Here is a 27587-nt window from a genome sequence, read left to right as displayed (position 1 = left end):
GCACCATTACAGAAATATTTGACCGTGTTTGCATATGTTTCTTTTATTTTAAATGTCTCCTCCACTTGAGTATTCCACTTACTGTGAAATACGCGCAGTGATTCTTTTTATTGGTGCTAAAGGCGTGAAAGTGGCTGAAATTCAACATCAGATCAATGAAGTGTATGGAGAGAACATTATCACTGTAGGAATGGTACAGAAATGGGTTCAAACTTTTGTCGTTACTGAAGATTTGATGCAGAAAGTTGGTAAAAAAAAAAAAATGAAAGAGAAGACATTTTACGATTATTAAACCAGGCGGCAGACTTATACGAGAATGGGATTCAAAAGCTGGTTGTACGTTACGATAAGTGTCTTGATATTGGTGGACATTATATAGAAAAGTAGAATAAGATACAGGTGTTCATGTAAAAGTAAAATTTAAATTGTTAAGAGAAATTTTTTTTATTTCAAATCTGTACTTAAAAAACATTTAAAAAAACATGCATCGTATCAATGGCTTAACAAGATATTTAAACTTGGTAAACATGAATCAATGGTGTTTACGGCAATATGTTAGCTACAATGTGTACATAGATCTCGACTAGCTGCTTTCAAGCCTTCGGGACTTCTTGCTTCAGGATGGCGATCATCAGAGCACTTGGACACAATACCACTAGAAAATAAAAAAAAATATTTCAGCTACATGAACAATTTTTTTTATTAACAACACAAATCTTTATTTCACCCACAATGCAAACATGATTTAAAAATAAAAGTTTAAATATGGAAACTGCTGCCACAAATTTATTTTGGCCTCAGATTTTATCCCAGAAGATATATTAGGGGATAGGAAAACTAACCGAATGGCTGCCCATGATCCAAACTATGTATGTATCTGAATCATAGCTATAGTTTATTAATCAAATCATCCACCTTTCCTAATTAGTATTTCAACTAGGAATGGAGATCTTAAAATACCATGGAATCTTTAGTATACAAAATGTTTGATATTCAAGGAAAAATATTTGAGAAGAAAAATATTGACAACCCTCGAGTTTATTGGGTCCGTTTGAATTTTATGTCATAACTACTTATTGTAAATATATAACCGTTCCCTAAAATATTGTAAATAAATTTATGTTATTTATTGATCCTGAAAACTTAGTTCGTGAAATCAACATTCAAAGGTTTGAATATTTTTAAAACATTAGTTCCATATTTTATTTCTTGTATAGAATTATATGTTTGACCCTCAAGACATGAATAGAGATTCAAGGTATTCTTTCAATTCAAATTTGAGAAAATTTGAATTGGACCCATTAATTAATTAATCAAGCACTTTATTTATCTACCCCAATCAGCATATTTCAATTTGATGAAATTTTGGTAGTGGTATTTGAGTATTTTAATCATTACAGGATAAATTTTTGCTGTACATCATTCTATTTTTTTTTTTTTAAACAGTAAATATTGGACGATTTAAATGAACAATTTATGCCAATGCAGCACCTTGACTAAAGAGTCTGCCTTATATGAATTATTCCACTGTACACTTAAATTTTCTGACATAGTGTTGTTGAAGGCTCACTAGAATACAACTAGCGTCGGGCACTTCAAGTTTTTGAATTTACTTCACTAATGGTTTTACACAGATAGGTGTGATGACGGAACCACTTAGTATGAATGGCTCTGAACCACTTGGCTGTAGTTTCAGTACTATTGAAATGCACAGCATGCCGGAGGCTGCGACCGAACCATCGCTGGAAAAATCCTCCTTCCTACATGAGCAGGGTTGCCAACGACACTCTCGAAACTTGTGAGCTAAGGGGAAACGGCTACAAATGGCGAACAAGAAAAAAAAAATTGACTAGGTACATTCAAAAACTGAAATGCTCACCAAACCCATTGTCAGATATATGGCTTATCGAACGCCTGTCGCTGCTCCCGCAAACAACAAAGTAGTTTGACGAGTCCAACTTAGCCTCTCGGAGGCTTTCGAGTGTCCGCCACTGATCTTCAACTGTTCCTCCCGCAGCTTCTATGACTGCCCGCAGCGTACTGCTCTTGGGGGTTGTGCCGGGAGTTACAAAAAATGTTTTCCCCTGAAAAAAAAAATAAAAATGCAACTAAGTAGGCTTTTTTGATGCAAAGCAATATCAAATAAAATAACTTAAAATATTTGCTAAATCAAATTGAATTGCAAATATTGTTCTTGGCAAAGCTGCATTACACTTATTTTATGAAATACTGGATTGACATTAAAAAATAATATTTTAACCTCAGGGTAATGTTTTAACTGATTAAGTGATAAAACAATTGGGTCCTATATATATATATTAATTTTAAAATATTTCATTAATTTTTTATTTTTGTTGTATATGATTTGCACGAATATAGTTTGTTACTTAAAAAAATATGTGGCACTTAAGGTTTGTTCATATGAATCCTCAGTATTAATATTACGCATATTTAGTTTATAATTTTTATTGAATTTTTATATATATATATATATATATATATATATATAAATTTACATATATATATTTATATATATATATATATAAAAATTCAATAAAAATTATAAACTAAATATGCGTAATATTAATACTGAGGATTCATATGAACAAACCTTAAGTGCCACATATTTTTTTAAGTAACCAACTATATTCGTGCAAATCATATACAACAAAAATAAAAAATTAATGAAATATTTTAAAATTAATATTTTACATGTTTTAAAGCTTTGCAACAAACACCTAGCTTCACATCAGACGCGAAGCTTTGCATCACAACTGAAGCTTCATATAAAATGAATAACAAATCCTCTTGTTAATAATACATTAATACTAGACTTTTTTAAGTCACTTGAGAAACTTTGTAACAAGGTTTTACTACTTGCAAACCAGTTATGAAATCTTTTTTCTTTACTTACTACATATCGCCTTTATTCTGAGGCTAAAATTTTCCCTCAAATAACACAAACATTTGACAGAGAGTGAAATAACAAATAACACAAATATTGTTCACAAACTCTCTCTAGCCTGGTATGGTATTAAAAAATATCCATGTAGTTTAATCTAGCATGTAGTTTCTTGGGTAGTTAAGATTTTCCCCCAACGATGTAACCTACAAAAAAATTTTTCTTCCTTCAGAATATTCTGTGAACAGGTATGGCCAGGTGTTGGATTGGCTTTGAAAAAATATGGTAATGGCAAGTTTATGTTACTACAGCGAAACCCCTTATTTACGTTACCGTTATTTACGTTTTCCCGTTATTTGCACTATATTCTTCAGGTCCCGTTTGGTTCCCATATAGTCCAATACAATACTTTCCCGCGAATTACGTCTCAAAAATCGAATCAATCCCGCTATTTACGTCACGAACAACCATAAACAACCAGAAAATACCGTGGAGCTAGTAGGCAATGAACATTTTAAATAGCAAAATATACATATTTTATAACATGAAAAGTTGCTTTTATTTCTAAACATGTAATAATTTAAGCCTAGGCGTGTAAAAGTACGAGTAATTATAGCAGGAGACAATCTAAAATGCACGAGGGAAAAACGTAAACTCATGAATGTACAAACATGGCTGCTTGTAAGTTCTGATACTGTATTTATGTCACAACTTAGCCGAAATACTGGTACGAGACATAAACTTCACAAGATAAAATGAGCGGTGTCTTGGTAACTGTTTTATACGTCTTTTATAATTTGGGAAGTATTGTACAGTTGACGCCATATTTTTTAAACTAACCATTTATTTCTGGGGATCGTAAATAATTAATTATTGGTATCAAGACATCATGATAAACGTAAACTTGAACATGTCACGGCAGCGAGAAAACTGGTGCGTATACCAATAAACTGGTATTAGAACTGGATAAAATTGGTACACGGGAGGTGGAGCTTATATTTTTTTCCGCTAAGCTCGCATCTATTGGTTGGCGGCTGATGGCGTCATGAGTCTGGGCGGAGCATAGAGTGCGCATGCGCCGCCGCGTCGTTACAGCAGCTGACCGAGTACAATGACCTTTCTCCGCGTTTGGCGCGCTATTGACGGTAAATATTCATCAATTTGCGGCCTTTTCTTAAAAATTTTTTTACTGTGAGCAATGTGTATGTAGCCCGTATTTGTTATAAACCCTGCCGGTTGCAACTGTATTTATAATTTGGAGAGGCAAATAATCTCCTTGAACAGCCAAAAAAGCAAGCAGAAGAAAATTTCAAATTTATTTTTTAGGAAGTAATCAGAAAAACATTTTGGCTTTCATTCTTTTTTTATTTTTGTCAAATGTGGTAAATTAATAATTGATTAAATACTAAAGTAAAATTTGTTGTTAGTGTGTTTGTACCTGCATTGTAGTATGTGCTATTAAACAAAAGGAAAAAAATTCTAAATAAGGTAAACTGTACTCCTTTTTATGCTTTTCCCTTTATTTACACTTTCCCGCTTTTTACACTTTTTTACTTTGTCCCCATGAAAAGTGCAAATAAGGGGTTTTGCTGTATTTTAATGTAGCTTAAGCCTTAAACTATATATTTTAATTAGAATTAGATTCTGAAGTTCTTACTGAGTTTCTATTGGCTTTGACTGCTATCAATGTCTGGCCAGAATATTTACACTTCAATTATGATTTTTTGAGGAGGAATCACTGATGCCTAAAGAATCAATTTGATTATTTTGCTACACTATTTGAGCTATCAGCTATTACCTTAGGAATGTAAGTAGATAAGTGTGAATAATTGCATGCACTGTGTCTTGTTAATACACTGTCCAACTTACTTTGAATAATTTGGTACGGTTTGGCTTCTTCAGTAGACTCGACAGTGAGAGTTTTGACACTCCTTTCCAACTGACATCCAAAATATATGGTTTCTCACCTGGAAAGAACAATTACAATACCAGGAATTAGCAAAGACAAACATTACAGTTGCAGTAAAATTACTGTAGACATAATAAAACTGAATAATCATATATTTTGTGCACTTGTTATAGAGGTGATAGGTAGGGATATGCCCTTTTCGTAAAAATGTAAAAACTACAAGAAATGTGAAATGTTGTTTTAATGCAGTATGAGTATGAGTGATAATATTCGGAAAACACTAAACTTAAAGTGAATAAACAATGTTATCAATGACAGATATGAAAAATTACAATAAGAGTGCAAGCTTTTACACCAGCACCACGTTTTTGACTTAATAATCATGTTGCAGAAAATTAATATATTCTAACACCAAAATTATATGACTCGATTTTTTTAGAACAATTTTTTCATGGCATGTTTCATGTACTCCATCTTTGAAATAATTTCGTAAACTGAGAGATTAAATAATACTATACTTTCAGGTTATATCTTGGCCTGGCTCCGACTAGCAGAAGTTAAAATTATCCCATCACACTTCCATTAATAAATCGGCGATTTGCAGATGATGCGGCCTACTGGTACGATGATCGAGCGACAAATAGTTGAACGAAGTTGCCTTCCCTTACAAAGGTGAAAACAAAGGGGAGGCAACAATGTGTGTCAACTGACTAGTCACAAAACAGTACCAGGTTCATACTATATAGGAAATAATGTGGTGCTGAAATTTCTCTGAAATTCTGAAACGTCACATCACACCACCACATGGTTCGTCCTGACCGGCTGTTGAATATGCGCCAATCAAAAATTCTTGTCTATAACTGTGTCATGCGCCTACGTGCTGGGTTTTCCCAACAACCCACTAACTTGAGGCGTGAAAAATAACTTACTGGCGACAGTGTCTCACGCCCATGACTCCCCTGTCAGTCTTTCTTTATGCTTCTAAAATGTTACAGCCTAACTAACCAGAAGATGCTTTAAAATTGTAAAAATGTAATTAATACACATATTAATTTTAACTTATCAAAGTCAAGAAAAAATAATAATAAAAACTACATTCAACTGTGTAAAAACCTAACCAAAATTAATAATAAATATAAGCACAAACAAAATAAATACATACCTTAAAGGCCTATGCATAATAGAACATGAGTATAAATTAATTCATTAATTGTGAAACCTTAACAAACCATCAGCAACATAACACATTCACAGTTAAAGTGTAATTAGCAGTGGGGGGGGGGGGGGGGGGGGGGGCAGGATTTATGCTATGCTACAAGCGAGGTGAAATTATGAGTTCATTCCTAGGAATTGTGAGCACTCATAAAATAGGGGCTTATCTGTGGTGTACAGGATTGAAAATTTGCGTAAAATTTTTTTTCAGGAACACTCACCTACGAATCTCTTTGCAGCGTAGCTGTCTTCGACCCACTTGTCTGACAAAATAAACTGCACCAAAGACAAAGCACAAAAAAACTTGGTAGACAAGTTTTTAGTTCCCATGACCAAGTGAGTGGCGTCCTTGATATCTGCCACCACGTCTCCTCCCAGCTCCAGAACCTTCTGCGATCACAAACACAACAGTTGCATATGCACACTTGGTAAAATACGTGTCCATGCTACACCATATTAATTTAAATACTTAATATTTATATTAGTAATATGTTTATAGGCACAGCCTACACTTCAGTTACGTTACTTATATCAGCTAAAAATTTATAATTTTATATTATAGTTTAATTGCAATTTGGTATTTTTTTATTTATGTATTAGGCTAAGAGTATACAGTAGAATCCCAATTATCCGGGGTAATAATTGGTTCCTAAATAAAAAAAAACCCTGCTTTTATGGATGCTCGATAATAATATTATACATAATTATTTCACAATTTTATTGAATTATGTTATATATAAGGCCAATTGGTTATTCAATTCAAACATTACAAACAATCAATGATTTTTGTTTTACTTCAATCCTCTATTTAATAAAATAAGTATAATACAGTTTCACTGAGAGCAATATTTTGATTTGACTTTGTGAACATTTTAAACCATCTGATTTTATATGCACTTCGCATCAATAAACTAGTATCTGCACAGGCCTAAACTGAATTACTGTCAGGAGCTTTTGGAAGAAATTATCAAACACACATAAAAAAAATGCTGGTACCTGCTCAAGATTTTCCTTATCGTTTGCCAACGAGAAAACGACCTTCAAATTCTTGTGCTGCACGCGAGGGTCTGCGTCACTTCTCAGTTTCTTCGATTGCGCTTGCGAACAAGCTTCTCCCTCGCGTGGCCTCTTGGCTCCCGAGCTGACAGAGGTATTGCGCTCTGCAAGTCTGTCGGTTTGCACACCTTCTTCCCACGAAGCTGTAAATAAATAAATAAAATCTCCAATAAAGAGAGTGTTTGTCTGTCTGTAGTTAGCATAGTGATGGTGATGGTGAGGTCTAGAAGCAGGAAATGGAAACATGATTAATAAATTTTCCAGAAAATACCCCCGAATAATATCAATGAAAGTGACAAGAGTTCATGGTTTTATTTTCATTGTCTTTATTCATAAAAATAGTGTATTATACAAAAAATATTAAACTAAAATATTTCTTAATACAGTAGAACCCTGTTAGTATAATGTTTTTCAAGAGGGAAAAAGAAAAAACATTATAAGCAGGAAACACTAATTTAGCACTCGATAGTATTTTAAATGTTTACTGATGGACTCATTAAGCTAAGTAAATTAATTTCATGTTAAATGGAATATATCCCAATATTAATTCCTATATTTTTAACTTACTTGTTAAACTCCGTACATTCACAAAAAAAAAACCTACATCATATTTGTGAAACAATTTAATTTTAGTTTATAGCACTTAGTATGAAATTTAATACTGAATATTGTAAAACCACGTAAGTACATGCGTCATTAAACAGGATTAATAAGCAACGGAAATATTTACTATTTGTTATTGTTTCCATAGGTGAAGATGCCAATAGACACGACACTGCAAACTTGAGTGTATGGTACTGTATTCGATATTGTATCGAATGCTACAGTGCACAGGGTTAGTTAATTAGCCAGTGCTCACTGGAAACGCCAGTGTTCTGGCGCAATTCCATTTTGTTTTCGCACACAAACCTATTTGAACAATCTATATTTAGGTATAACGACTGTAAACATAAACGTAATTATTATGTGTTGATAGTATTTAATTTAATTTCATTGGTTGAATAATGGTTGGAATAGTTACATTTATAAAACCGTTTGCGCCACATAATGGATTCAGAAAGCAAACATTATAAGCAGGAACAGCATAATTCGTGAAATATTATAAACGGGAAATAAATGCATTGCACTTATGGGGAAATTGTCGGGACTTTAAAAATATGGCATTATAAGCGGGAAAACATTATACGCGGGAACATTATAACCGGGTTTCACTGTATGTTTATTTCAACATAATACAGTAGTCACATTTTGACTGACACATTATGCAATTATACATACACACAAAATAATTAGTACCTAATAACCAGGTTTAAAACCGAACTTATTACAAAAATAAAAAAATAAATCAGCAAATGTTTCTGTTTACAAACACGTGCCGACATAATTAATGTCATAACGTGTTGCAAAAAAGAGATGCAAGATCAAACAATATAATTTTTTTACAATCCATGGGCATGTGGTTCATACTTTTTGGTACAAAGTTGATGCTAAATAAATTACGTTCAAAGAATTTACCATGGTAAAAGATCTTTTTTTTTTATTGGAGTTAAGTTTCGTCAAATTGCCTATTGATTTCATGTTATTAGATACAGTTCGGTTGTAATGGTGTAATAACTTGAATTTTGATGTTACATATGTTGCATCGACAAGCTTTGCGGTGTTATTCAGAGTTTTATCGCAACTTACCACATAACCTTATCCCCAGTAATATGAAAATGTGAGTGTTAGAACGAGAAGAAAACGAGACATTCACTTCCCTAACAAAATCCCACACAGACATGCTTACCCATCAGACGGCTGTCCAACTGTGGCTGCTGGGAATGGCTGTCATCAAAATCCTGATACTTTGTCTGCCTGGGGTCCAGAGCGCACGGAGGATCGCTGAGGTACACATCATTGAGCCACCGAACATTCACCACAGGGATGGCCCAATCGCAAGCTTTGGTGTACTTGTAGCCAGATGCCCTGTGAAAAAAAATTAACTAATAAAATGAAAATGAAGGTTCTTGCCAGTTTACTAGAAATAGGGTTTTTGGACAAGCAACGATATTTTTTTTTATTAAAGTATCTTCGGTAATGAAATTCTAAATTAATTTTTTTTTCATTACTGTAAAAAGTCAATGATTTTTTATGTAATACAAATTTAAAAAATAATAGCTATTAACGGTGGAAATCATTTAAAACAAAAATGTTAAAAATTAAGAATTTTCACAAGACCTGAAATAGAAGTAAACATTTTTTAATATTTCAAACATTGAGTGACTTTTTTTATTAATATATGTTTTTCTTTTAGATCTTAAAATTGAAGTCGTTCTATATCCAAGTGTTTTTATTTTATTTTAAGTTGTCTTACAATCAAGATTAACTTATATCCAACCCCCCCCCCCCTTTTTTTAAAAAAAAATTTCAGATATGCCTTATAGTGTAAGTTGTTTTAAATCTGAGGTTGACATACATTGGATGCCTTCTCAGTCTAGAAGTAAGGTCAGGGGTGAGGGGATGAGACTGGAGCACTGACGAATGGGTGGGGGAAATGGGAGTAACCTGAGAAAACCCACCAACTTACGTCAGGAATCAAACCTGGATATTCTTGTTTAGAAGCAATTCTATTAATATATATATATTTATATAAAATCATTGAAATTCATGTTGTAACTTGTGGACTCAGCATAAACAACGAAAAACTGTCCAATTTTGATTTAAATTTGCCATACATAAAGAATATATTCAAGGATAACTTTGTACTCATTTGGACCACAACCAAAAACCAATATTTTAATACACATCATTTCATCAGATTGTAAATGTACAGAGAGAAAATAATAAAAGAGTGATCCCTCATCCATATAAAAATAAATATGTAATTTTTTTATGAAACTTTTTGCTATACTATGTGCATTAGCTATTAAGTAAAAAAAAAAAATACTGTAAGCTCTCTTAGGAAAATCTCAATTAAAATACAATTTCCTGGTACAGTAAACTCCCGGTATACCGCGCCCCGATAGATCGCGGAATCGGGTATATCGCGGGTCAAACCATGTCCCCCAATCAGAAATTAATAATAATACTAATAACACAGTAGAACCTCGTTAATTCGTGATGGTCGGGACCGAGATAATCACGGATTACCGAATTTCACGGGCTAGCGATTAAAAGCCCGGAAGGTCTTGTCAAGCTTCTCAGACACCGGCGTGCAGCTGGGTTAAGGCCAAGGTCATGTGACGTAACATCTACCGAGGCTTACTGCGCCTTGGCAGCAGATGGATAAAAAATATTAAACTCTCCATTATTCGTGTTAATTGGGACCCGCCGATGCCCGGATAGTTAAAATCCTGTAAAAAAAGTAATAAACCCGGATAATCCGTTCAAGGTAAGGACCGTCTTCGAATTAGTCTGGGCTTAAAAAAATACGGCACTGCCTAGCCATTAGTTCACGGTCATTTACAACAGCCGAAGAGAGAAAGATAAAATCGTGCTGAACTTGCACACATCAATTTTGGGTAGCCCCCCCCCCCCCCCCCCCCCAACTCATCCCACTTCGTCCAGCCGAATGCCAGCCAGACACGTCACTCGCCAGGCGCCTGCCGTGCGTTGGTGCGTTGGCGGGTGGAAACAAACAAAGGGAGATGGGAAGCAGAAGTCAAGACATCCCCCTCAAGTTTAAAGAGTGACAAATGTGACAGCTGAAAGGGGGACGACACAAAGGGTCGGTACAAACAACGTTGCAGAGTTTGACGTTAATTTTAAGCGCTGACAAATTTTTACTTCTCTTTTTTTTTCTGCACTTTTAAATCGTCACGGATTAACGAGTTTCTACTGTAATAATAATGGAATAAATGGTTGACAGCCGATTAGGATAATTTTGCTTTGTAACTCACAAACTAAGCATCGGGAAGAAAAAATCCTAGGCGTAGAAAATGTCCGCAGTGAAATTCTAAACAAGATATCTCCGTACATTATTCCTCTATCTTGTAGTGTTTTCAAATTATGGTCCAATCCAGCCCAGTGTTATTTTCTGAAACACTAGTTCTTAACATTTTTTTTTAACCCACAAATAAAGCATCGGAAAGGGGACCCGATAAAGCCCACCGTCCAGCGACATTATCCAGCGTGACTCGGCTGGGGATTGATTTTGGATAGGTTTGGTTGACGGCCAGCGCTGGGAGGGGAGAGGCGAGCCGAGAATATGCGACCAAGACACCCGGGTAGATGGGAGGAGTGGAATATAAGCGCCAGTGATGAGAGGGGCGATTAAGCCGAAAGGGGGGAAGTATGGTGACCTTGAGTAGTTCACTCATTTCCGTCTGCACACTTCTCGTGGTCACGTGTGTTGACAAGCGGAGACATATAAATGTTTTGTTACAACTTGAACCTACAGACGTAATATTATTCGTTGTATTATACACGTTCATCTTTTTACTTTGGTATAATGTTTTAACATTAAATAGTAAAGTAAATCAGCTAGCGTATTTTTAATCTTTGCCGAGGAATTCCCAGTGGTTCAATACTTACGTGAACCATACTGTACCACTTTTGCCGTGAGGTAGTAAACAAGCCCCGGAAATGTTTATGTGTAGCGGCCTCCCGACCTTTAACCAGAGGCTGGGGAATATAACACTTGCCGATCCGAGCCACACACACTCAGCAACTCGACACAGCGTTTGATGGAATAAGTAAAGACAACGTTTAACAGACTTTTTAATACGGCGCCACTGATTGCGCTAAAATTATTTTGGCGCAATTTTTGTATCCCACATGTGACCATTTATAATTTACTGTAAGCATGGATAACAAAGTTTAACCACTTTACACGATAGACGATTCTTTATTTTATATTGTACGAATGCTAGAATCGTTTTTCACGTATCTGCTGCATACTTCTGCAAAAGACACGCTATCTGTAAGTACGTAAATCTAGAATTTTTATTTTGTCAATCAAACTCGGTACTTTGCGATTCATATTCGGTTTGAAGTATTACTATGGCCTTTCTATTTAGAAGACTTTGACCACAGAATCGTGTGTAATCGCACACACTGCACTTACTTTGTTACGGACACTTAGACGAAGCAGATACTGTGGCTGACACCACGAGACTGGCAGCAGCTTGTGTGCCGCACGTGTGTATGGCGGCGTGTGGCGCGCTCGTAGGCCGTGCGACAAACTGTGCGCGGCATGCGGAAAAATAAAAAATAAAATTCAACATTTAATATTTATCTTTAAAATTTATTATTTTTATTTTTTCACCCGCGTTTAGTGAAAACTGCGGATGCAAAGTCCGCACTGTGCGTGCTTGCCGACCTATTAGAACACAGGCGGTGTTTTATGCCTTTTGACCTTGGTCACATCGAAACATCGCGGTTATGCAACAACGCGGGTAAAAGTTATGTCCCCCGACAACCGCGTTAAATAGGGAGTGTACTGTACTTAGTTAAAAAAAATAGCAATTGACCTGAACTTACATATAATTTTACCCTTTTAATAAGCTTATCCTGTTAATAAGTATAAATTTTTAAGTGCCTTACGAAACTTATTAACAGGATTTTACAGTAGTTAAAAAGTTTTGTACAAGTACAAATTTGTTGTGACTACATACATATATTTTCCTTCTACAGCATAGCAGAGCAATATCCTTATTTGTCTAACACTCTTGGTCTTGACACTTTATATTTAGATTCCCACATCTTAAAAAGTAATTTTTTTTTCTTCAAAGTTCTTTGAAAGGTAATTCCCCCCCCCCTCCCCCCCCCCCCCCCCCCGTGCAAATAATTTTAAGTACTAACCTCTTGCACACTAACAAGTCATTCTCTTTACTGAATGATTGTGTAAAAGTTGCTCCAATTTTTTCAACCATTAACTGGACCCGAATGCGTTCTTCATTCTCAAACTGGGAAAGAGAAATCCTAAGATCTTTGCATGGCTTTTCCTTGCTAGAAAAAAAAATCACAATGATCAACTACAAATTCATGAGATTTACAGATAACGTGCAAATTTTTTTAAAGCAAGAAATCTTCAACTGAAAAAAAAAAAAAAAAATAGCATGTCACTCCAATGATTAGAAAAGATTGCATCATTTTGTTTATTTCCTTTAAAAACTAATTATTTTGGCGTATTTGGTTTAATTTTTCGAACACAGTGTTTATTCATGAAAAAGAGAATATTTTTTAGTCCATTTAAAAGCATTTCATTTCACTCAGGGCATATTCACTACGACCAATAAAAATAAACTGAAACTGGTATTTTTTTATTATTTTTTTATAATTGTAACAAAAAAACATGCCCATCAAAAGTCAAAGACTTTTTCGGTGGGCACGACATATACATCCAAAGACAAACATGGTCACTGCAAATATGTGGACACCTACACACCGTCAGTAAGCACCACTTAAAGGAAAGCTTCACAATAGGTGGGCACATCCGCAATTGGCCAACACATGTAAGAAAAGCCGTTATATTCCAGGTTGGCCTGGCTAACCAACCCAGAAAAAGAACAAGACACTTTAAAACTTTATGGTGTTTATTTGCAATACCTTTATGATTAGGTATTTTGAAGTTACGATTTTTCATCAAAATTAGTTACTCGGGAAGTTTTTAATTTGAAAAATAAAAATGGTTTTCAAACGTCCTTTGTATATTACTTAAAAAAAATTAATAATTCAAAATTTACACACGGTACACAACACAGTTGAGTCTTCTGATCAAAATTTGTTACTTGGAAAAGTTTTTACAAAGTAAGAGATTTCTTAAACTTGTCTGGTTACTTTCTGACAAAGCAATTTTTCAATATATTCCAAAATACCAATCACAGTTCCAGTTGATAATTCATGTCGCTCAATATAAAAAAAATTAAGTCTCTTAGTTAAGATTACTTAACTAGGTACATCATTCCGCTGAATCATCCTGGGGAGATGAAGACAGTCACCCTGGACCTATGCCTAAGCCTGGGGTCAAATTACTAATTAAATATGGTCCAAAAATACCACAAAAAAAAAATAACAAAATTTTGAAACTCAGCCTGGCCCTGACCAGCAGACGCTAGACTGTCCCTTCACGGAGTTCTCACGATATGTTCGCGAATTGCCGAAGAAGCAACCGCACGCGACGACAAACGAGCGACAACTAGCTTGCACAACACCTTCTTCCTTTACAAAGTTCGAAACAAAGAGTGTAAGCCCCATGGTCACCCTGGCCAATCACAACACAGAACCACACACATGACCATGTAGGGAAGGTGTGTTGCTGAGAACTGTTCTCCGAGAGGTCTGAAAAATTCACATCACACCACCTCACGGTTCGTTCTGATTGGGTGGCTGAAGAGCGCCCAGCGAACCTTTTGGGCTGTTGCTGCTCGGTCATACACCTACGTAAGGGGTTTTCCAGCCGACGTATTTCTGAGATGAAAAAAAAAAAATACTTCAGAGCACCAGTGTGTCCCATTGCTGTCTTCCTTTCTTTTTAAACCTTCTAGAACTTTGAGTTTTGCCCAAAAGCAACACGTGTTTTAACGCACCAGAATAAAAGCGTAGAACAATAAAATAATAAGGAAAATACCTGAAACTGTATGTTTAACCTCACCAAAAATAATGATTAATTAATATTTATTTTAGCACATTTTAGCACAGTCAAAATACTTTAAATGCCTATGCTATGCACAATACAAGAAACATGAATACAAATTAATTATGAACAAAACATACCACATTCTTGCAGTGACCAGGACAGAGACAAAAAACACAGAAATTACAGGACATACAACATTTAAGATAATATTAAACCTACCTAGATAGCTATAAGAAAACAATCACCAAATACACTATATGCTGGGTGCTGCACACTTGCACATTCCGACAGAAACTGGAAACAGACATCGGTTGGGACGTCAGAGCTGTCCCCCTGTTGAGGGGCCGCATCATACCAAAAATAATTTTTCGGCTTCTTACAGATGTGAAAACTGATTCCCCAAATTCTCAATACCTTATTTTATTGAGCGTATAAAAATATTGATGTTTATGTGTAAATCCTTCACTTACGCCTGCTGATGACATACTAATTAATTAATAGATAAGTAAGAGAGCAACTTATCGATTGGCACCATGCAATCAGATGATAAAGAACATTAAGAATAAAAATTAATTAGTAAGCATTTGTGGTTAAAAATTGATTCAATAAGAGATACATGCATTTTGGTACAATTCTTTTTCTGTAAATGACATTCCTTGAATTTCAAACATAAAAAGATTACTTATTTTATGATTTGAATGAAGTTTTAGTTAAATGCTACTTAATTCCATGATATGCATAACTTGCATTCTGGTGCTATATGGTGCATTAACTAGCATTTCAGTGTTACACTGTGTTTTGACATGCTTTCGGTGTAATTTCAGTTTTATTGCATTTCATTTCACCAAATAATCTGGTTCCTATCAATACAGAATCTAAACTACGCAGAGACTCTATATCAAAGAACTTACCTGAATGTGACAGGAAGATGTATGGCTTGCCACGGTGGTAGTATTTTCTTCTTCTGCAAAACATCGTTCAGCCAGTAAGCAGTGATACAGCGCTTACCATCTTTAGCAGCCTGGGAAATTACATTGAACATGAAAGACCCTAGTCTCTGATTCAACAGATTTTTTTCCAAACCTTTGAACATCCCTGAAACTATAAGCTTTATAATCTGGTTGGTTTTACATTAAAAGTACATAGTTTAACACTGCAGGAAGTCTTACATTTATGGTAGGTGCATTGTTAAATAAATCAATTTACTGTACGTACTGTACTATAAAAATACTAAGCCTGAATTAGTTTCAAAATAATACTTGTATGGACTTATGAATTTATTACATAACCTACAAACATTATTAATAACATAAATTCATAAAATTTTTATGATAATAAAAATTGAAATGATGAAATGAAATCTTAAAACCATAAATTTTTGTCTCTAGTCTCTAGCAATAAATAATGGCCAAACTGTTTGAGGTACAACACACGACTTGTAATTTTGATATAGTACCTACTACATAGTTTCAGGACAGAGCAACAAGTCTGGTGCATGATAACGATAATTGGTGGTACTTGCTGTACTGTACTGTGGCCTTAACCGCAGGTAGCTGCAATGCAGAATGTTAATTAATTAATTAATTAAACCGAGACAGCAGAAAACAATAATCTTATCATTTCTTGAAAGATCTTTCCAAAACATAAATCTTCAACTTTTCTCTTTTGCATAAATGTCTTACCTTCAATTCCTACAGCTATCTTGAAGCCAAACACACCCAGACTTCCTATTATTTTCCAGTCAACTGTTACACCATTCACTGCAGTCGACAAGTGACACATACTTACAAACAAAATATATTTTGATTTGCTTTAGTATTAAAACTGAATTGCTGTAAACTAGTGATAGTTGAATCCCAATTTTCTCGGATCTGAATCCTGAATTTGAATTCCAGAGAGTTCCTTACATAATCCCTCGAATCTGAATCTAGATATCTGTGTTGAAAATAAAATAATGTACAATAAATGAAAAATATTAACTAGGATGTTTGGAAAGTTTACCATTAAATAGTTGTTTCACAAACAAAGTTTCTAGATTCAGTACATTTTGCAATTTTCTTTGTAAAATTACATGTTAAAATTGCAATATCTTGGGGAAGTGGTAACAGGATAGGTATGAAGGAAAAAAACTGACCTAGTAAAGTCAAGAGGTTATCAGTGTAGAATTTTTTTAAATTACTTTATTTCCTCAAATATTTTTCTTCTCTTTTTTTCCCCCCCCTCAAATGTTTAATCCTTTGAATACTAAGGATTTGGTGGTATTTGAATATTTGGAGGATTACCCAGTGGCCTTCAATGTGGGACATCACTAATTTTGGCAGACATGCACTTCTTTTTTTCAGTAAAGAAGGATGAGAGATCATGTTGGTAAATGTAAGTACTATTTAACATGATTCGTACACTTGCAAGAGCCTAGTAAGAAAAAGTACTTTTTGTTGGTAAATTTTTGTTCAATAGTTACCACATTTTATGTTAATGGATCAGGCTACAACTGATTACATTGAAATTCTAACAACATGGGAATTCTAAAAATATCTACAATTAGAAGGTCTTTAATCCAAAATTCTATGGTTCAGTACATTCTTTAATCCGGCACCAACTGGGCGACTTGCATTCGGATCTTTTTTAAGTGGACTACGGCAGTTGACCACAAGGTCGTATCACTGCACTGCCGACATTTTTAGTTTGCTCACATTTTCTCATTACTGTCAGTTTTCATTTGTGAAATACTGATGTAATTATTTTGGTATCGGTATCAGCCAAGGAATGACCATGGTCCCAAGTGTGCTACACATATGGTGTACAGAGCTTCAGAAGAAACCACGCAGTTTGAAAACTGCTGAAGTGGCGTATGTTTACGAAAAGCATTTATCGTCACTTCTCCTCCACATAATGCTATGGTTATTGTTCAAATCTCATAGTTTTCCTATGCACGAAGAGATGACTGCAAGCCAGTTCAGAGCCTTGTGCTTAGAGGCGACACCATGTTAGAAGCACCAGTGAGCCACCCCACCAACTCAAACACACTCCTAACTAGGTGGGCCCCTTAAAAACCCTTTCACTGTACTTGAATTTAAAGAACAATTGAAGGTTAAGTCCTATAAGCCACACAACAAACAGCGGTGGCAGCACACCAGACAAGCGATCCGGTCGCAGGAACGACGAGCTACCTGTTGCGCAGTGGGATCGTCGAGGGAGGCACACAGGACGTGGGTGACAGAAGGTCCGTACGAGCTCTCCACCGCCCCGCCGTACTTGCCGATGATGTACTTCAAGCACGGACCCTTGGAAGACACTTCCTCGTATCCAAGTATGCAGAAAACGCTTCCATACAGGCACCGCTGCGGCGGTACTGAAAGCAAGGCCAACACAGAATATACCTAACAGAGCAAGTACAGTTTCTGCTTTTCTTACAGCACATACATGGCTGAAAACCAATTATTCTAAAATTTGAATATTGTCTTAAGTTTCTTAAATTTTTTTTAAATATACAAATATTGAATTTCATTCTTAAAAGAACTAGTTGTATCCAAGTATAGATCATAAGTGTCAGGAATAACAATATAAATAAGCAAAATCATAGAAATTTAAGTTTTGAAAAACATTCAAATATTTGACAGCTTCTAAAGAGGTACTAGTGCCTACATTCCTTAAGTTCCCTACCTCAAATATTTTTCCTTGAATACTTGATGGTATTTGAGGATTTACCTGGCCAATCCTTATTAAATCTCCATGAGAGTTCTACATCTGAACTTCAGAGATATACAACACTAATTTACCAGTCTTTTACCAATCAAATAAAAATATTGGATACAAAGAAAATTTAATGTGTATTAGATAAAAATTACATTCCATTATCAACATGAGCTGCATTCACAAACAGGAATGCACACAGTGTACAAAATTTAGCCAGAGAAGAAGATATTTGGATATATCCCCTTTCTTTTCCAACATTCCTAGGAAGAGAGGCATGCTTTGCTTTATTTACATATTTTTTTATTTATTAATTCTTTTGTCACATGTGAACATCTGAGGACTTTAGCGGTGGGCAAGACACATACCGACAAGGACAAATAAAAAAAATGGTTACTGCAATTATGAGGACACTCCCCTCTGTCAGTACCAAGAGCAGGCCAGCACTACCCGATGGGAATTCACAACAGGTAGGCACATCTGCAAATGGCCAACACACTAAGGTGAGTGAGTCCCACACTTGAGCATTCAAAAAAAAAATTTGTAGTTCCACTTAAAATACTGTGCACTGAAAAGTAACTGGAAAGGCCCTTAAACAGACTCAGAACTAGCACCTCACATGGCAAGGAACATTTCGAAATCTGAAATGGGTTTACATAAAAGGGGTCTGATCGCTATTGCAGAGATTTGCAAGATAATTATCAACTGGTCTGCAGAAAATTTTTTGTCCCAGGCACTATGAATGCTCTTTTTTTTTTCAACTAGTGAGACGGCCATTCAGACTGACGAATTTCACGCATCATCGCTACGTATAAATTAATTTTTATAATCTCATAAACCATGGCTGGTTATATTCTGGATATCTAAATTTGATATACAAGGAAAACTCATGAAGTAAGCCACAAATTGATATTATTTAACCTTAAGTAGCGCAAGTACTTTCCAAAAATGTTAACAGATGGCAACTTTACGGTATTCATTTCATGTTGACTAGGTATCATTGGCATGCACACGTCATTCAGTTTCAAAATGGTGATGGTGCTCGATTATTGCACGAGAGACTAGCAGTGTGTCTTAAAGGTGGCTGAGACAGCAAAGAATGTTAAGCAACTGGTAGTAACGGGTACTGACATAAAGACGATGAATGCATTAATATTGGTGGAGATTATGTTGCGGTATAAAAAAAAAAGAGTTGAAGGGCTATCACAATAAGTTAACTATATTTCATGACTTATTAAATGACTTTCCTTAGTACTAATTTGAAATATATATATATATCTATATATGTGCCTCCTCCCCCTTGACCGCAGTGATGTCAACCAAGGGATACTGACGCCCTGAAAGGTGTTCACATACACGAAACCTGTCCGTCCGCAGACCTGGCGTCCTTGTTGAAGGCGGCCAGCCTCCGCGCTGCGATGGACGCGGTCTGCCGCAACCGACCGCCCGAGACCCCATCGGGGGTGGACGGCTGTGTCCTGACACCCGGCACACGACGCACCAGCAGGGACACGAAGGGGACGCTCCCCTCGGCCGCCTGCCCCTCCCGCCCCCGCCCGCCCGCGGCCGCCTCGCGCCCGTCCGCCGGGTTGCACAGCCTGCAGAGGGCGTCCGACACGGTGCACTCGACTGCCCTCGCCCCGTCTCTCCCGGGAGCCGGCGGGGAGCGGGCGTTCGGGGCGGCCAAGCCGCACGTCAGTCTGACCTGAGTCTCGCACCTCCTCGGCAGCGGTGAGGCTAACGGACTAGTCACAGTGTCCTGAGCCTGCTCTGCCTGAAAGTCAAAAAAATAAAAATAAATTATTAAACACAAACTTGGAACTATCAAAATTTCTCTATATCGCTGCCTCTAAGTGTCGTGACCACATTTATACCAAAAAAAATTTTATTTACTGTCAATTGAACACACAAAGAAATTATACGTATTTATGTTAAACTTTCACACTGTATGACTTCTATTTACAGGCCTGATTCAATGACTGTTATAAACTTTCAGGTATGATTTAGGCAACCACTTAAATTGAATGTGACATATCTGATAATTACAGCTATTTCCAGCTTGAGTTGGTCAAGCAATGGAATCTTACCTGAGGCAAAGGACACACGCCGTCAAGAAGTGACGGACTCTCTGGTTTGTTCCAGGGAAAACACATTTTAAGCTTTTCCAGAACTGCTCGGGTTTCGCTGTCCGGACAAAATTCGTTGGTAGCTTCAGAAAATGATCTAGTTATGCTATTGCCTGCAACAAACACACAAAAAGAAAGAGGATGAGTCTATTTATGGAAATGGTGTATTATTTCCATTAAGTAATTTTTTAAAAATGATCCAAAAACACACACACACACATATAAATTAGGATTTCACCGAGAAATATGGGCTAGGAACTTTACAGAATTCCAAATATGTTGACCAGGTATTGAATTATTGCCAATTTGTTCACTTAAATACTGGATATCAGTAATAACTGTAAAATGTTTCGTAGTAGACTCCCAAGTTTACCTATCACTACAGGGTAAGCTGGTTTAAACCACGTTTTAAACCATGGTTTAAACCAAGTGTTTTTTATATAAAACACTAAACACACTTACGGTGTGCCGAGCTTCAGAAGGAAGCTGTGCAACGTACCGGGCGACTCGGGTCGAGCTGGCAGCAAGAGCCTCGGGTGGTAGGCCCCCTCGTCGCATCGCCTGCCGGCCCGCAAGCTGTCCAGGACCCAGTCCGGGGAGACCACCTGGATGCCGGGGCACTTCGCCGCGCGCTCGTACTTGGCCTGTACCCCCGACAGTCCGTCAGCCAACAGCTAACCCTGCAGCACAACCCTGTTACAATGTTCCCGCTTAAAGTCCCAACATTTTCCCCATATCTCCTGTACATAACGTTTCATGAATGGTGATTTCCTGCTTATAATGTTTGCTTTCTTAAATTAGTAAATGCAAAAAAAAAACAAATTCTTAAAAAAACCTAACTAAACCAATACTCATCCCATCTGCGAAGTTTAACACATTAAACCACTTACTTTACAATTTACATACAATTTTGTTTGCAATTACTGTTATACCATAGATATAGATACTGTGTTTTCTCGCATGATCGTCGCACATTTTATTCTAAAATCAAGTTTGAAAAGTAGGGGTGCGACAAATATGCGGGAAAAAAAAATTTTTGTTAGGTAAAGTTATTCATAAAAACAAAAGCCGTTCATGGAAAGTACATTTAATTAAAAAAAAGGTGGAGTAAACAAGAGCACGCCAAACAATTTATATTAATAATTCATTAAACAAAAAGTCTTTCTTCAACTTTAAATAGAAAAACAAAATCTGTGACCCGAATGCGACTTGAATCTGTGACGTGAACTAACACGTAACTATCGTCGAAGTACACACTTCCCACTAAAGAGTGCAGGCTATCAAATGTAGTTAACTCGGCACTTGACAGAGAGCGCGCGTTGCATGAATCGGCGAGATATCGATATTCGACTACGTGCGCGCGTTATATACGGACGGGAAGTAACATAACCAAACATGAATAATGCGCTGGCTACATTATTAAAAGAAAAATTACACGTCAGACAACTTTGTATTTCCATTAAATAAATAAGTGGTAATGTCCGAATAAATATTAGATTTCTACTTAAAAATACATTGTTTTATACGGAAAAGATACCTACACCGGTACACCGCGGCGACGCAGACGATCAAAAAAAGGAAATAACGTTTAAAATCGTCTTTAAAAGTAAATTTACACGTCAGACAACTTCGTATTTCCGTTAATTAAATACGTAAGTAAATGATAATGTCCGAATAAATATTAGATTTCTACTTTAAAATACATTGTTTCATACGGAAAAGATACCGACACAAAGCGCTCGGCATCTAATAGCGGGACCAAAAACATGCGACGTTTATGCGGGAAAATGTTTTATCCCAATTTTGATTGCCTAAAAAATAGGTGTGACGATTATGCAATAAAAGAGGGTAGTTTAAATAGGACTGTATGCAAAAAAAATGTGAATGTGCCAGAATACTAACACTATGCATTAGAGCTAGCTAACGTTGTGTATTCAATATATCGAAAAGACCACTAAACACAATGAAATCACAACAAGAAATGCAGAGGAACCAATACAGCAATACAGTGTCCACACAATGCTGTAATAAATCCTGAGTTTTTCCTGACATTCTTTGAACAAATTAATTTTAAATTAATTTACCTACTTTGCAATTTTTTGAGACACGTGAAGAAAATTCAGTTCCCACCATCCCCATAGCTGACCAAGTTATCTCTCCACTTTCTTTATCTAGTTTTATAATCAATTAAAATTTTGCACTAACACCATTTGAAAAACCAATGTTTTCACAGTCTGGGTGTCGACAGACTCAAGCAAATTTTCCCCTTAGCTCTCCAGAATGTATACACCACTGCAATAAAACAACATGCATAACTACTACTTAATTGTAGTTATTGTGTAGAAAACAAAAAATTAAAATTCCATCTTTGAACAGTACCGTAGTTATCAATCCCTGATATTTTCTTCAAACAAAACCAATTGTACATAGTACTATATTGTATAGTACCGTTAAAAAACTTGAATAAATAAAACAGTTCAATTCCCTTGACTGAATAAGAAATTAAATGCAGAGAAAATAGTAATTCACCTTAATTCTTTACCCTAGATCAATATATAAAATCCAAGATCGATTAATGTATTGTCCTGTTTTGTTTTTAGTGTTGCATGATTCTGTGTACTTTTGTTCTGACATGTCTTTCTACCTGTGTGCTTTTTTCTTCTCGAGTAGTATTGTGATATGGTTTTGTGGTGATTTGTACATTTGTTTTGTGCCTATAAACTAAGGCATCCTTGCCGTGGATAGGCATGTTGCAATCACTTGAGCATGGCGGCTAGTCCGGCCGCACCTACCCCGCTGGGCTGCGCGGCTATCAGGTGCGTGCACGAGCTGCGCAGCGCCGGGTCCAGCCTGCCCCCGTGGTAGGCCACCATCGCCCACAGCCGCCTCCTGTCGCGCCAGCCGACGCCCGACAGGCACGCCACCACGCCGGAGAACACACGGTCGTCCCCGACCAGGAACCCGGCAGTGCTACGCCACTTGCTAAGGATATCAACTCTACAGCTGGTGCAGCCTGTGCAAAAGTACTTCACTTGGACCTGTAATATCTTAAAAGCATACGCCTCGGCAGGATTGATTTTATTTATTTTCATCAGCAATTTTCACTGTTTTTCTAAGCGAACTCAGCAGAGTAGCATTCAGTGACTCACCAGTCAGAAACAACTGGCAAAAGTGTTTTATAATCTCTGTATAGATTATCAGCTTGCAACTTTGCTTCGACTCAATGAGTGAGTTAAAAGGACTGAAGGGGCCCGCATAGTCACAGGTGTGTGTGTGTATCGGTGATGCCTCTAGCGCAGTATCGTCTCTCAGCTCAAGGCTGTGACAGGCATGGGGCAACTACGAGATCTAACTACAAGATCTGAGCAGTAGCCCCAATGTTAGATGGCGGAGAAAAAGGTGTAACGCAGGTTCCTCAAGTGCTTTTGAGAATCTGTACCACATGTTTCATGCCCGAAAATTATTCGGTAAACATACGTTTTAGCCATTTTCACTCTTCTAAAAATACAGTTTGAAAACGGAATACGGAAACAGAACTACTCGTGAAACCTCAGCGTATTCTTAAATGCTTTTCACGGACAGACACTGCTCTGATATGTTGAGCAGTTTTCAAAATTAGTGGTTACTGCTGAAGCTCTGCACACCGTTATGTGTGCCCGGGTAGGCGGGGCCCTTGAAGGTCTCATCAACATTATTAGACACACGTACAACAAATACACTGCAGGAAATTTATGGAAGGAATCGGTCACATCCTTTGGTGTCGAACCATTGCAGCATTTACTTGGAGCAATTTCGAGGAACCATGGAAAATGGAAATCAAGGAACGGGACTTGAACCAAGCTCCTCTGGAACACGAGTCTAGCATTTTGTCCTTGGATCACCTTGCTCAGTTCAACGTGAAGTTTTTTATTCTTTGTGTAGTTTTACAGGAATGGCGCAAGGATGCAAGTTGTTTAGGATGCTGCTTTTTTTTTAATTTTAGACATGTAGGCTAAATGATACCTAATAATTTGAAAATGTGATCAAGTCTTTCAGCACTCATCATAGATGTGTAATATCTAACCTCGGTAATGAGCAAATTTATGTGTTCTCATGTTGCAAATACACTTTTAATACCAAACTCTTGACACAAAATTTAACATACAATTCTTTAAAATATTGCAGGGCGAGATAACTACACTTCTTGATGCAAATCACATGTAGTTTCCGCACCTGTCGCTAGAATTTTCTGCCGAAGCAGCCATGTTGAGTAGGTATTGAATCATTCTATTTGCAGAGCAAAATTTTGAACTATATAAAGAAATGGATTCGATAAAAGCCAAAAAATAGATGATTTTTATTAAAATACTCTGGCTGTCTTGTTAAAAACCATAAACAGTTAATACTATTAAAGTTTCACTTTGTCTTTGTGAATTTTTTTTTTGCACCATATGCCACAGATGGCAACACCGTGGTTACACATTTCCGTTCCATACGACTTCCATTCCATTCACAAAATTACTCCTCACAAATGCTGTGTACCGAGAGCTAAGATGTAAAACATAAAAAAAAAAAAGGGGGATTCCACAAGAGTGAAAACCACTGTGTTAGTGCCCGTCGTTTGGCTGGCTCGTGATTACAGGCGAGGGATTGCAAACCTGATGATTTACTGAATTATTGCCAAATTACTTTCTCTATATTTCAGAACTTTCATTTTCTCCACTCCACTGCAGCATTGCAGAGGGGAGTATAATAAGGGTGTGTCCCGAAGTGGATGTGAAATTAGTAGCTGCATTAGGGTTTATATATATATATATAACCAACTATCAACAGGTGGTATTAACAGTTGAAGTATTCTGATACCATCCATCCCTTAGAAATGCGTCCTTTTACATTGTGACTGCATGCGCTAAGGGATGTAGGGATGGGTGTGCTATGGACCCATCCCTATGTATTCAGATACAGCCATTGTAATCCTGTACGATATGTGTGTAAGAGGCGTCTGTTTCAGCCCTGCAGGATAGAAACCTTGCTATATCTCCCTTAAAGCATTGAATTAAAGTTGCGAGAGGAAACTTCTGTTGAGACTTTGGTCATAAATATTTATTGTTTTGCTGAACAACATTTTAAGCCCGTTGTAAATGTTAATGTTAACGTTGTTTATTTGTGACCTGTTGCTTAGTGCATTACAACTAACCATCTTAATACTAGTCTTTTTTTACGTTACTGCCTTCTGCTTGACCCTTTGATAAATCTCGAGACGGTAAAGCAAGGGTAGTACAACATACCACTATTAACAAGGCATTCCATGATATGTGCAATGTTAAAAAGAGCAAAATTTCTTAAAATTAAATGATATAGCTAAATAACATGTCTGAAACCAAGATGGCATCATTCAATTACATCTCCTTACAAATAATAAAATTTAAAAAAAAAAAGAAATGATCAGATGATGCTTCCGATGAAATACGCCAAAAAAAATGTATTTCTACAATCCTCATTCCAAATTCCAAAACATTAAACAAATGTTCATTACATTACAAAGTTGTGTCTGAAACTTTTGCACCCTATGGCGCGCATCTGGCGAAAGACCGCACCAACAGCAGCCCAAGGTCGAGACGCGCTGCGGAAGGATACGGAAGAAGCCTGCCACAATCGGCTGACAGCAGGACCCAGTCCCCCCTCACCGCCGGCACCTCGTACAGTTCCCTGGCCTCCGTGACGTCGCATTCCGCCGCGCCCTGGCCCACGATGCAGTGCGACACGTAGTCGGAGAAGTACCTCACCTCCAGGCCCCCGCCCTCGAGCAGTGTTTGGCGCACCTGGAAAGGACAACTTTGTCGGGAAAACCCTGCAAACCAATGAACATACTTACTCCTCGGCTTCCAGCGGATGAAACCACAGCCGACAACACAAATTGTTATTACATTTCCCTTACCTTTCCCTGACCAAAATTTCAAACTTCCTTGATTAATTTATTTTTAAAAACTTACATGTTTTGTTATTTTTTTTAATAAATATAGAATCTCCAGGTGCTACCTTTCCCATATCTGGCATAGAATTATACAACAAAATGCACGTTTTTATCCACTAATAAAGTGTGCAAACTGTGAACTTCAGTAAACTTTGGAGAACTTCCGAACTGTTAGGCCGGGTTTATAGAAAACGCAAGAACGCAGAAACGCAAGAAACGCAACTACGGTAAAAGTCCAACCTTAACTCTTCTACCAGCACGTTTATAAAAAACGCAAGACACGCAATAACGCAACGCAGAAGTTGTTCAACTTTCTACTTCTTGCGTTTTCTCCATGCGTTTCAGCCTTCTATACTGGTTGCTTTAGTATGTGGAAACTGAAACTGTCATGTAATGCATATAGAAGGCTCTGCGATTGTAATCGTTACGCTTGTGTTTCTTTATTTATGTTTTGGGCAGGCATTCTTCTAGTGAATACAGCACAATGGAGGAAGCTGATGAATTTCTTGTTCAGCTTATCCAAAATTTTCCCTGCCTGAACGATAAGTACAACAAAAATTTTAAAAATAATCATGACTTATTCCTGAAATTTTATTTTTGACGTTGGCGATGGCCGGCTTCCTTGCGTTTTTTATAAACGACTGTAAATTTCTTGCGGTTGTCGCGTCCTGCGTTCTTGCGTTCTTGCGTTTTCTATAAACCCGGCCTTAGGGCCTCGAAATGGACTTTTGAACTGGTTGTTACACTACGTTGAAATTCCTTAGCAAACATTACAATTATTTTACAATAAACTAAACGAACATTCTCACGATGTAAACAATTTGAATATTTATACCTAATGCAGCATCCGAATGGAATGTTGTGAATGTTAGATTTGCTGATCTTGTGATTCACAATGTTTAAAAACAATAAAAAAATTATACGAATTATATACGAAGAAACCTACAAATCTACTTATCTACTTATCTACTTATCCAATTTACAATATGTAAACCAACAACTTACCGAGTCCGGTACTTCACCAGATATAAAAAACTTTACATCCTCAAACATTTTTTTTTTTTACTTAGAAATCATTTTCTACAACATAACCTTGTAAACACATCAACATTATTTAACAAAAATTATGAAGGTTAGGAACCGGGGTAGTATATAACATTTTCCCGCGCAATGGAAAA

General features: G+C 36.6%; 1 protein-coding gene across 3 annotated transcripts; it reads right to left on the bottom strand.

Moving 5' to 3' along the window:
* Window positions 1-422: 422 nt before the first annotated feature.
* On the bottom strand, window positions 423-27587 carry LOC134539305 (PAX-interacting protein 1-like). Of its 3 annotated transcripts, XM_063381223.1 has the most exons (15): window positions 27415-27587; window positions 26073-26257; window positions 23249-23426; window positions 20956-21100; window positions 20418-20569; window positions 19687-20104; window positions 17808-17989; window positions 15549-15658; window positions 12861-13007; window positions 8866-9044; window positions 7020-7222; window positions 6245-6413; window positions 4772-4869; window positions 1880-2084; window positions 423-655 (listed from the first exon to the last, which is right to left on the bottom strand). In XM_063381223.1, exons 1-15 carry the CDS (start codon window positions 27460-27462, stop codon window positions 594-596), a joined length of 2481 nt encoding a protein of 826 aa, XP_063237293.1. In that variant the 5' UTR covers window positions 27463-27587; the 3' UTR covers window positions 423-593. The 3 variants fall into 3 exon arrangements, 1 of the variants encoding a protein (XP_063237293.1); XR_010076286.1 differs by lacking the exon at window positions 423-655 and having other exon boundaries at window positions 1995-2084; window positions 3236-4869; XR_010076285.1 differs by lacking the exon at window positions 423-655 and having other exon boundaries at window positions 2014-2084; window positions 2915-4869.

The sequence above is a fragment of the Bacillus rossius genome, chromosome 15 (assembly GCF_032445375.1).
Source record: "Bacillus rossius redtenbacheri isolate Brsri chromosome 15, Brsri_v3, whole genome shotgun sequence".
Lineage (NCBI taxonomy): Eukaryota > Metazoa > Arthropoda > Insecta > Phasmatodea > Bacillidae > Bacillus > Bacillus rossius.
Note: the sequence above shows the minus strand (reverse complement) of the source record. Positions and strands in the feature narration are given on the sequence as shown.

Excerpts from the sequence above, each read along its gene's own strand:
- LOC134539305 (XM_063381223.1), bottom strand. The coding sequence starts at position 27,462 with ATGTTTGAGGATGTAAAGTTTTTTATATCTGGTGAAGTACCGGACTCG. Across the intron at positions 23,427-26,072 it reads GATTGTGGCAGGCTTCTTCC|CACTGCCGGGTTCCTGGTCG; the intron begins GTATCCTTCCGC and ends CAAGTGGCGTAG. Across the intron at positions 20,105-20,417 it reads GCGTGTGTCCTTTGCCTCAG|GCAGAGCAGGCTCAGGACAC; the intron begins GTAAGATTCCAT and ends TTTGACTTTCAG.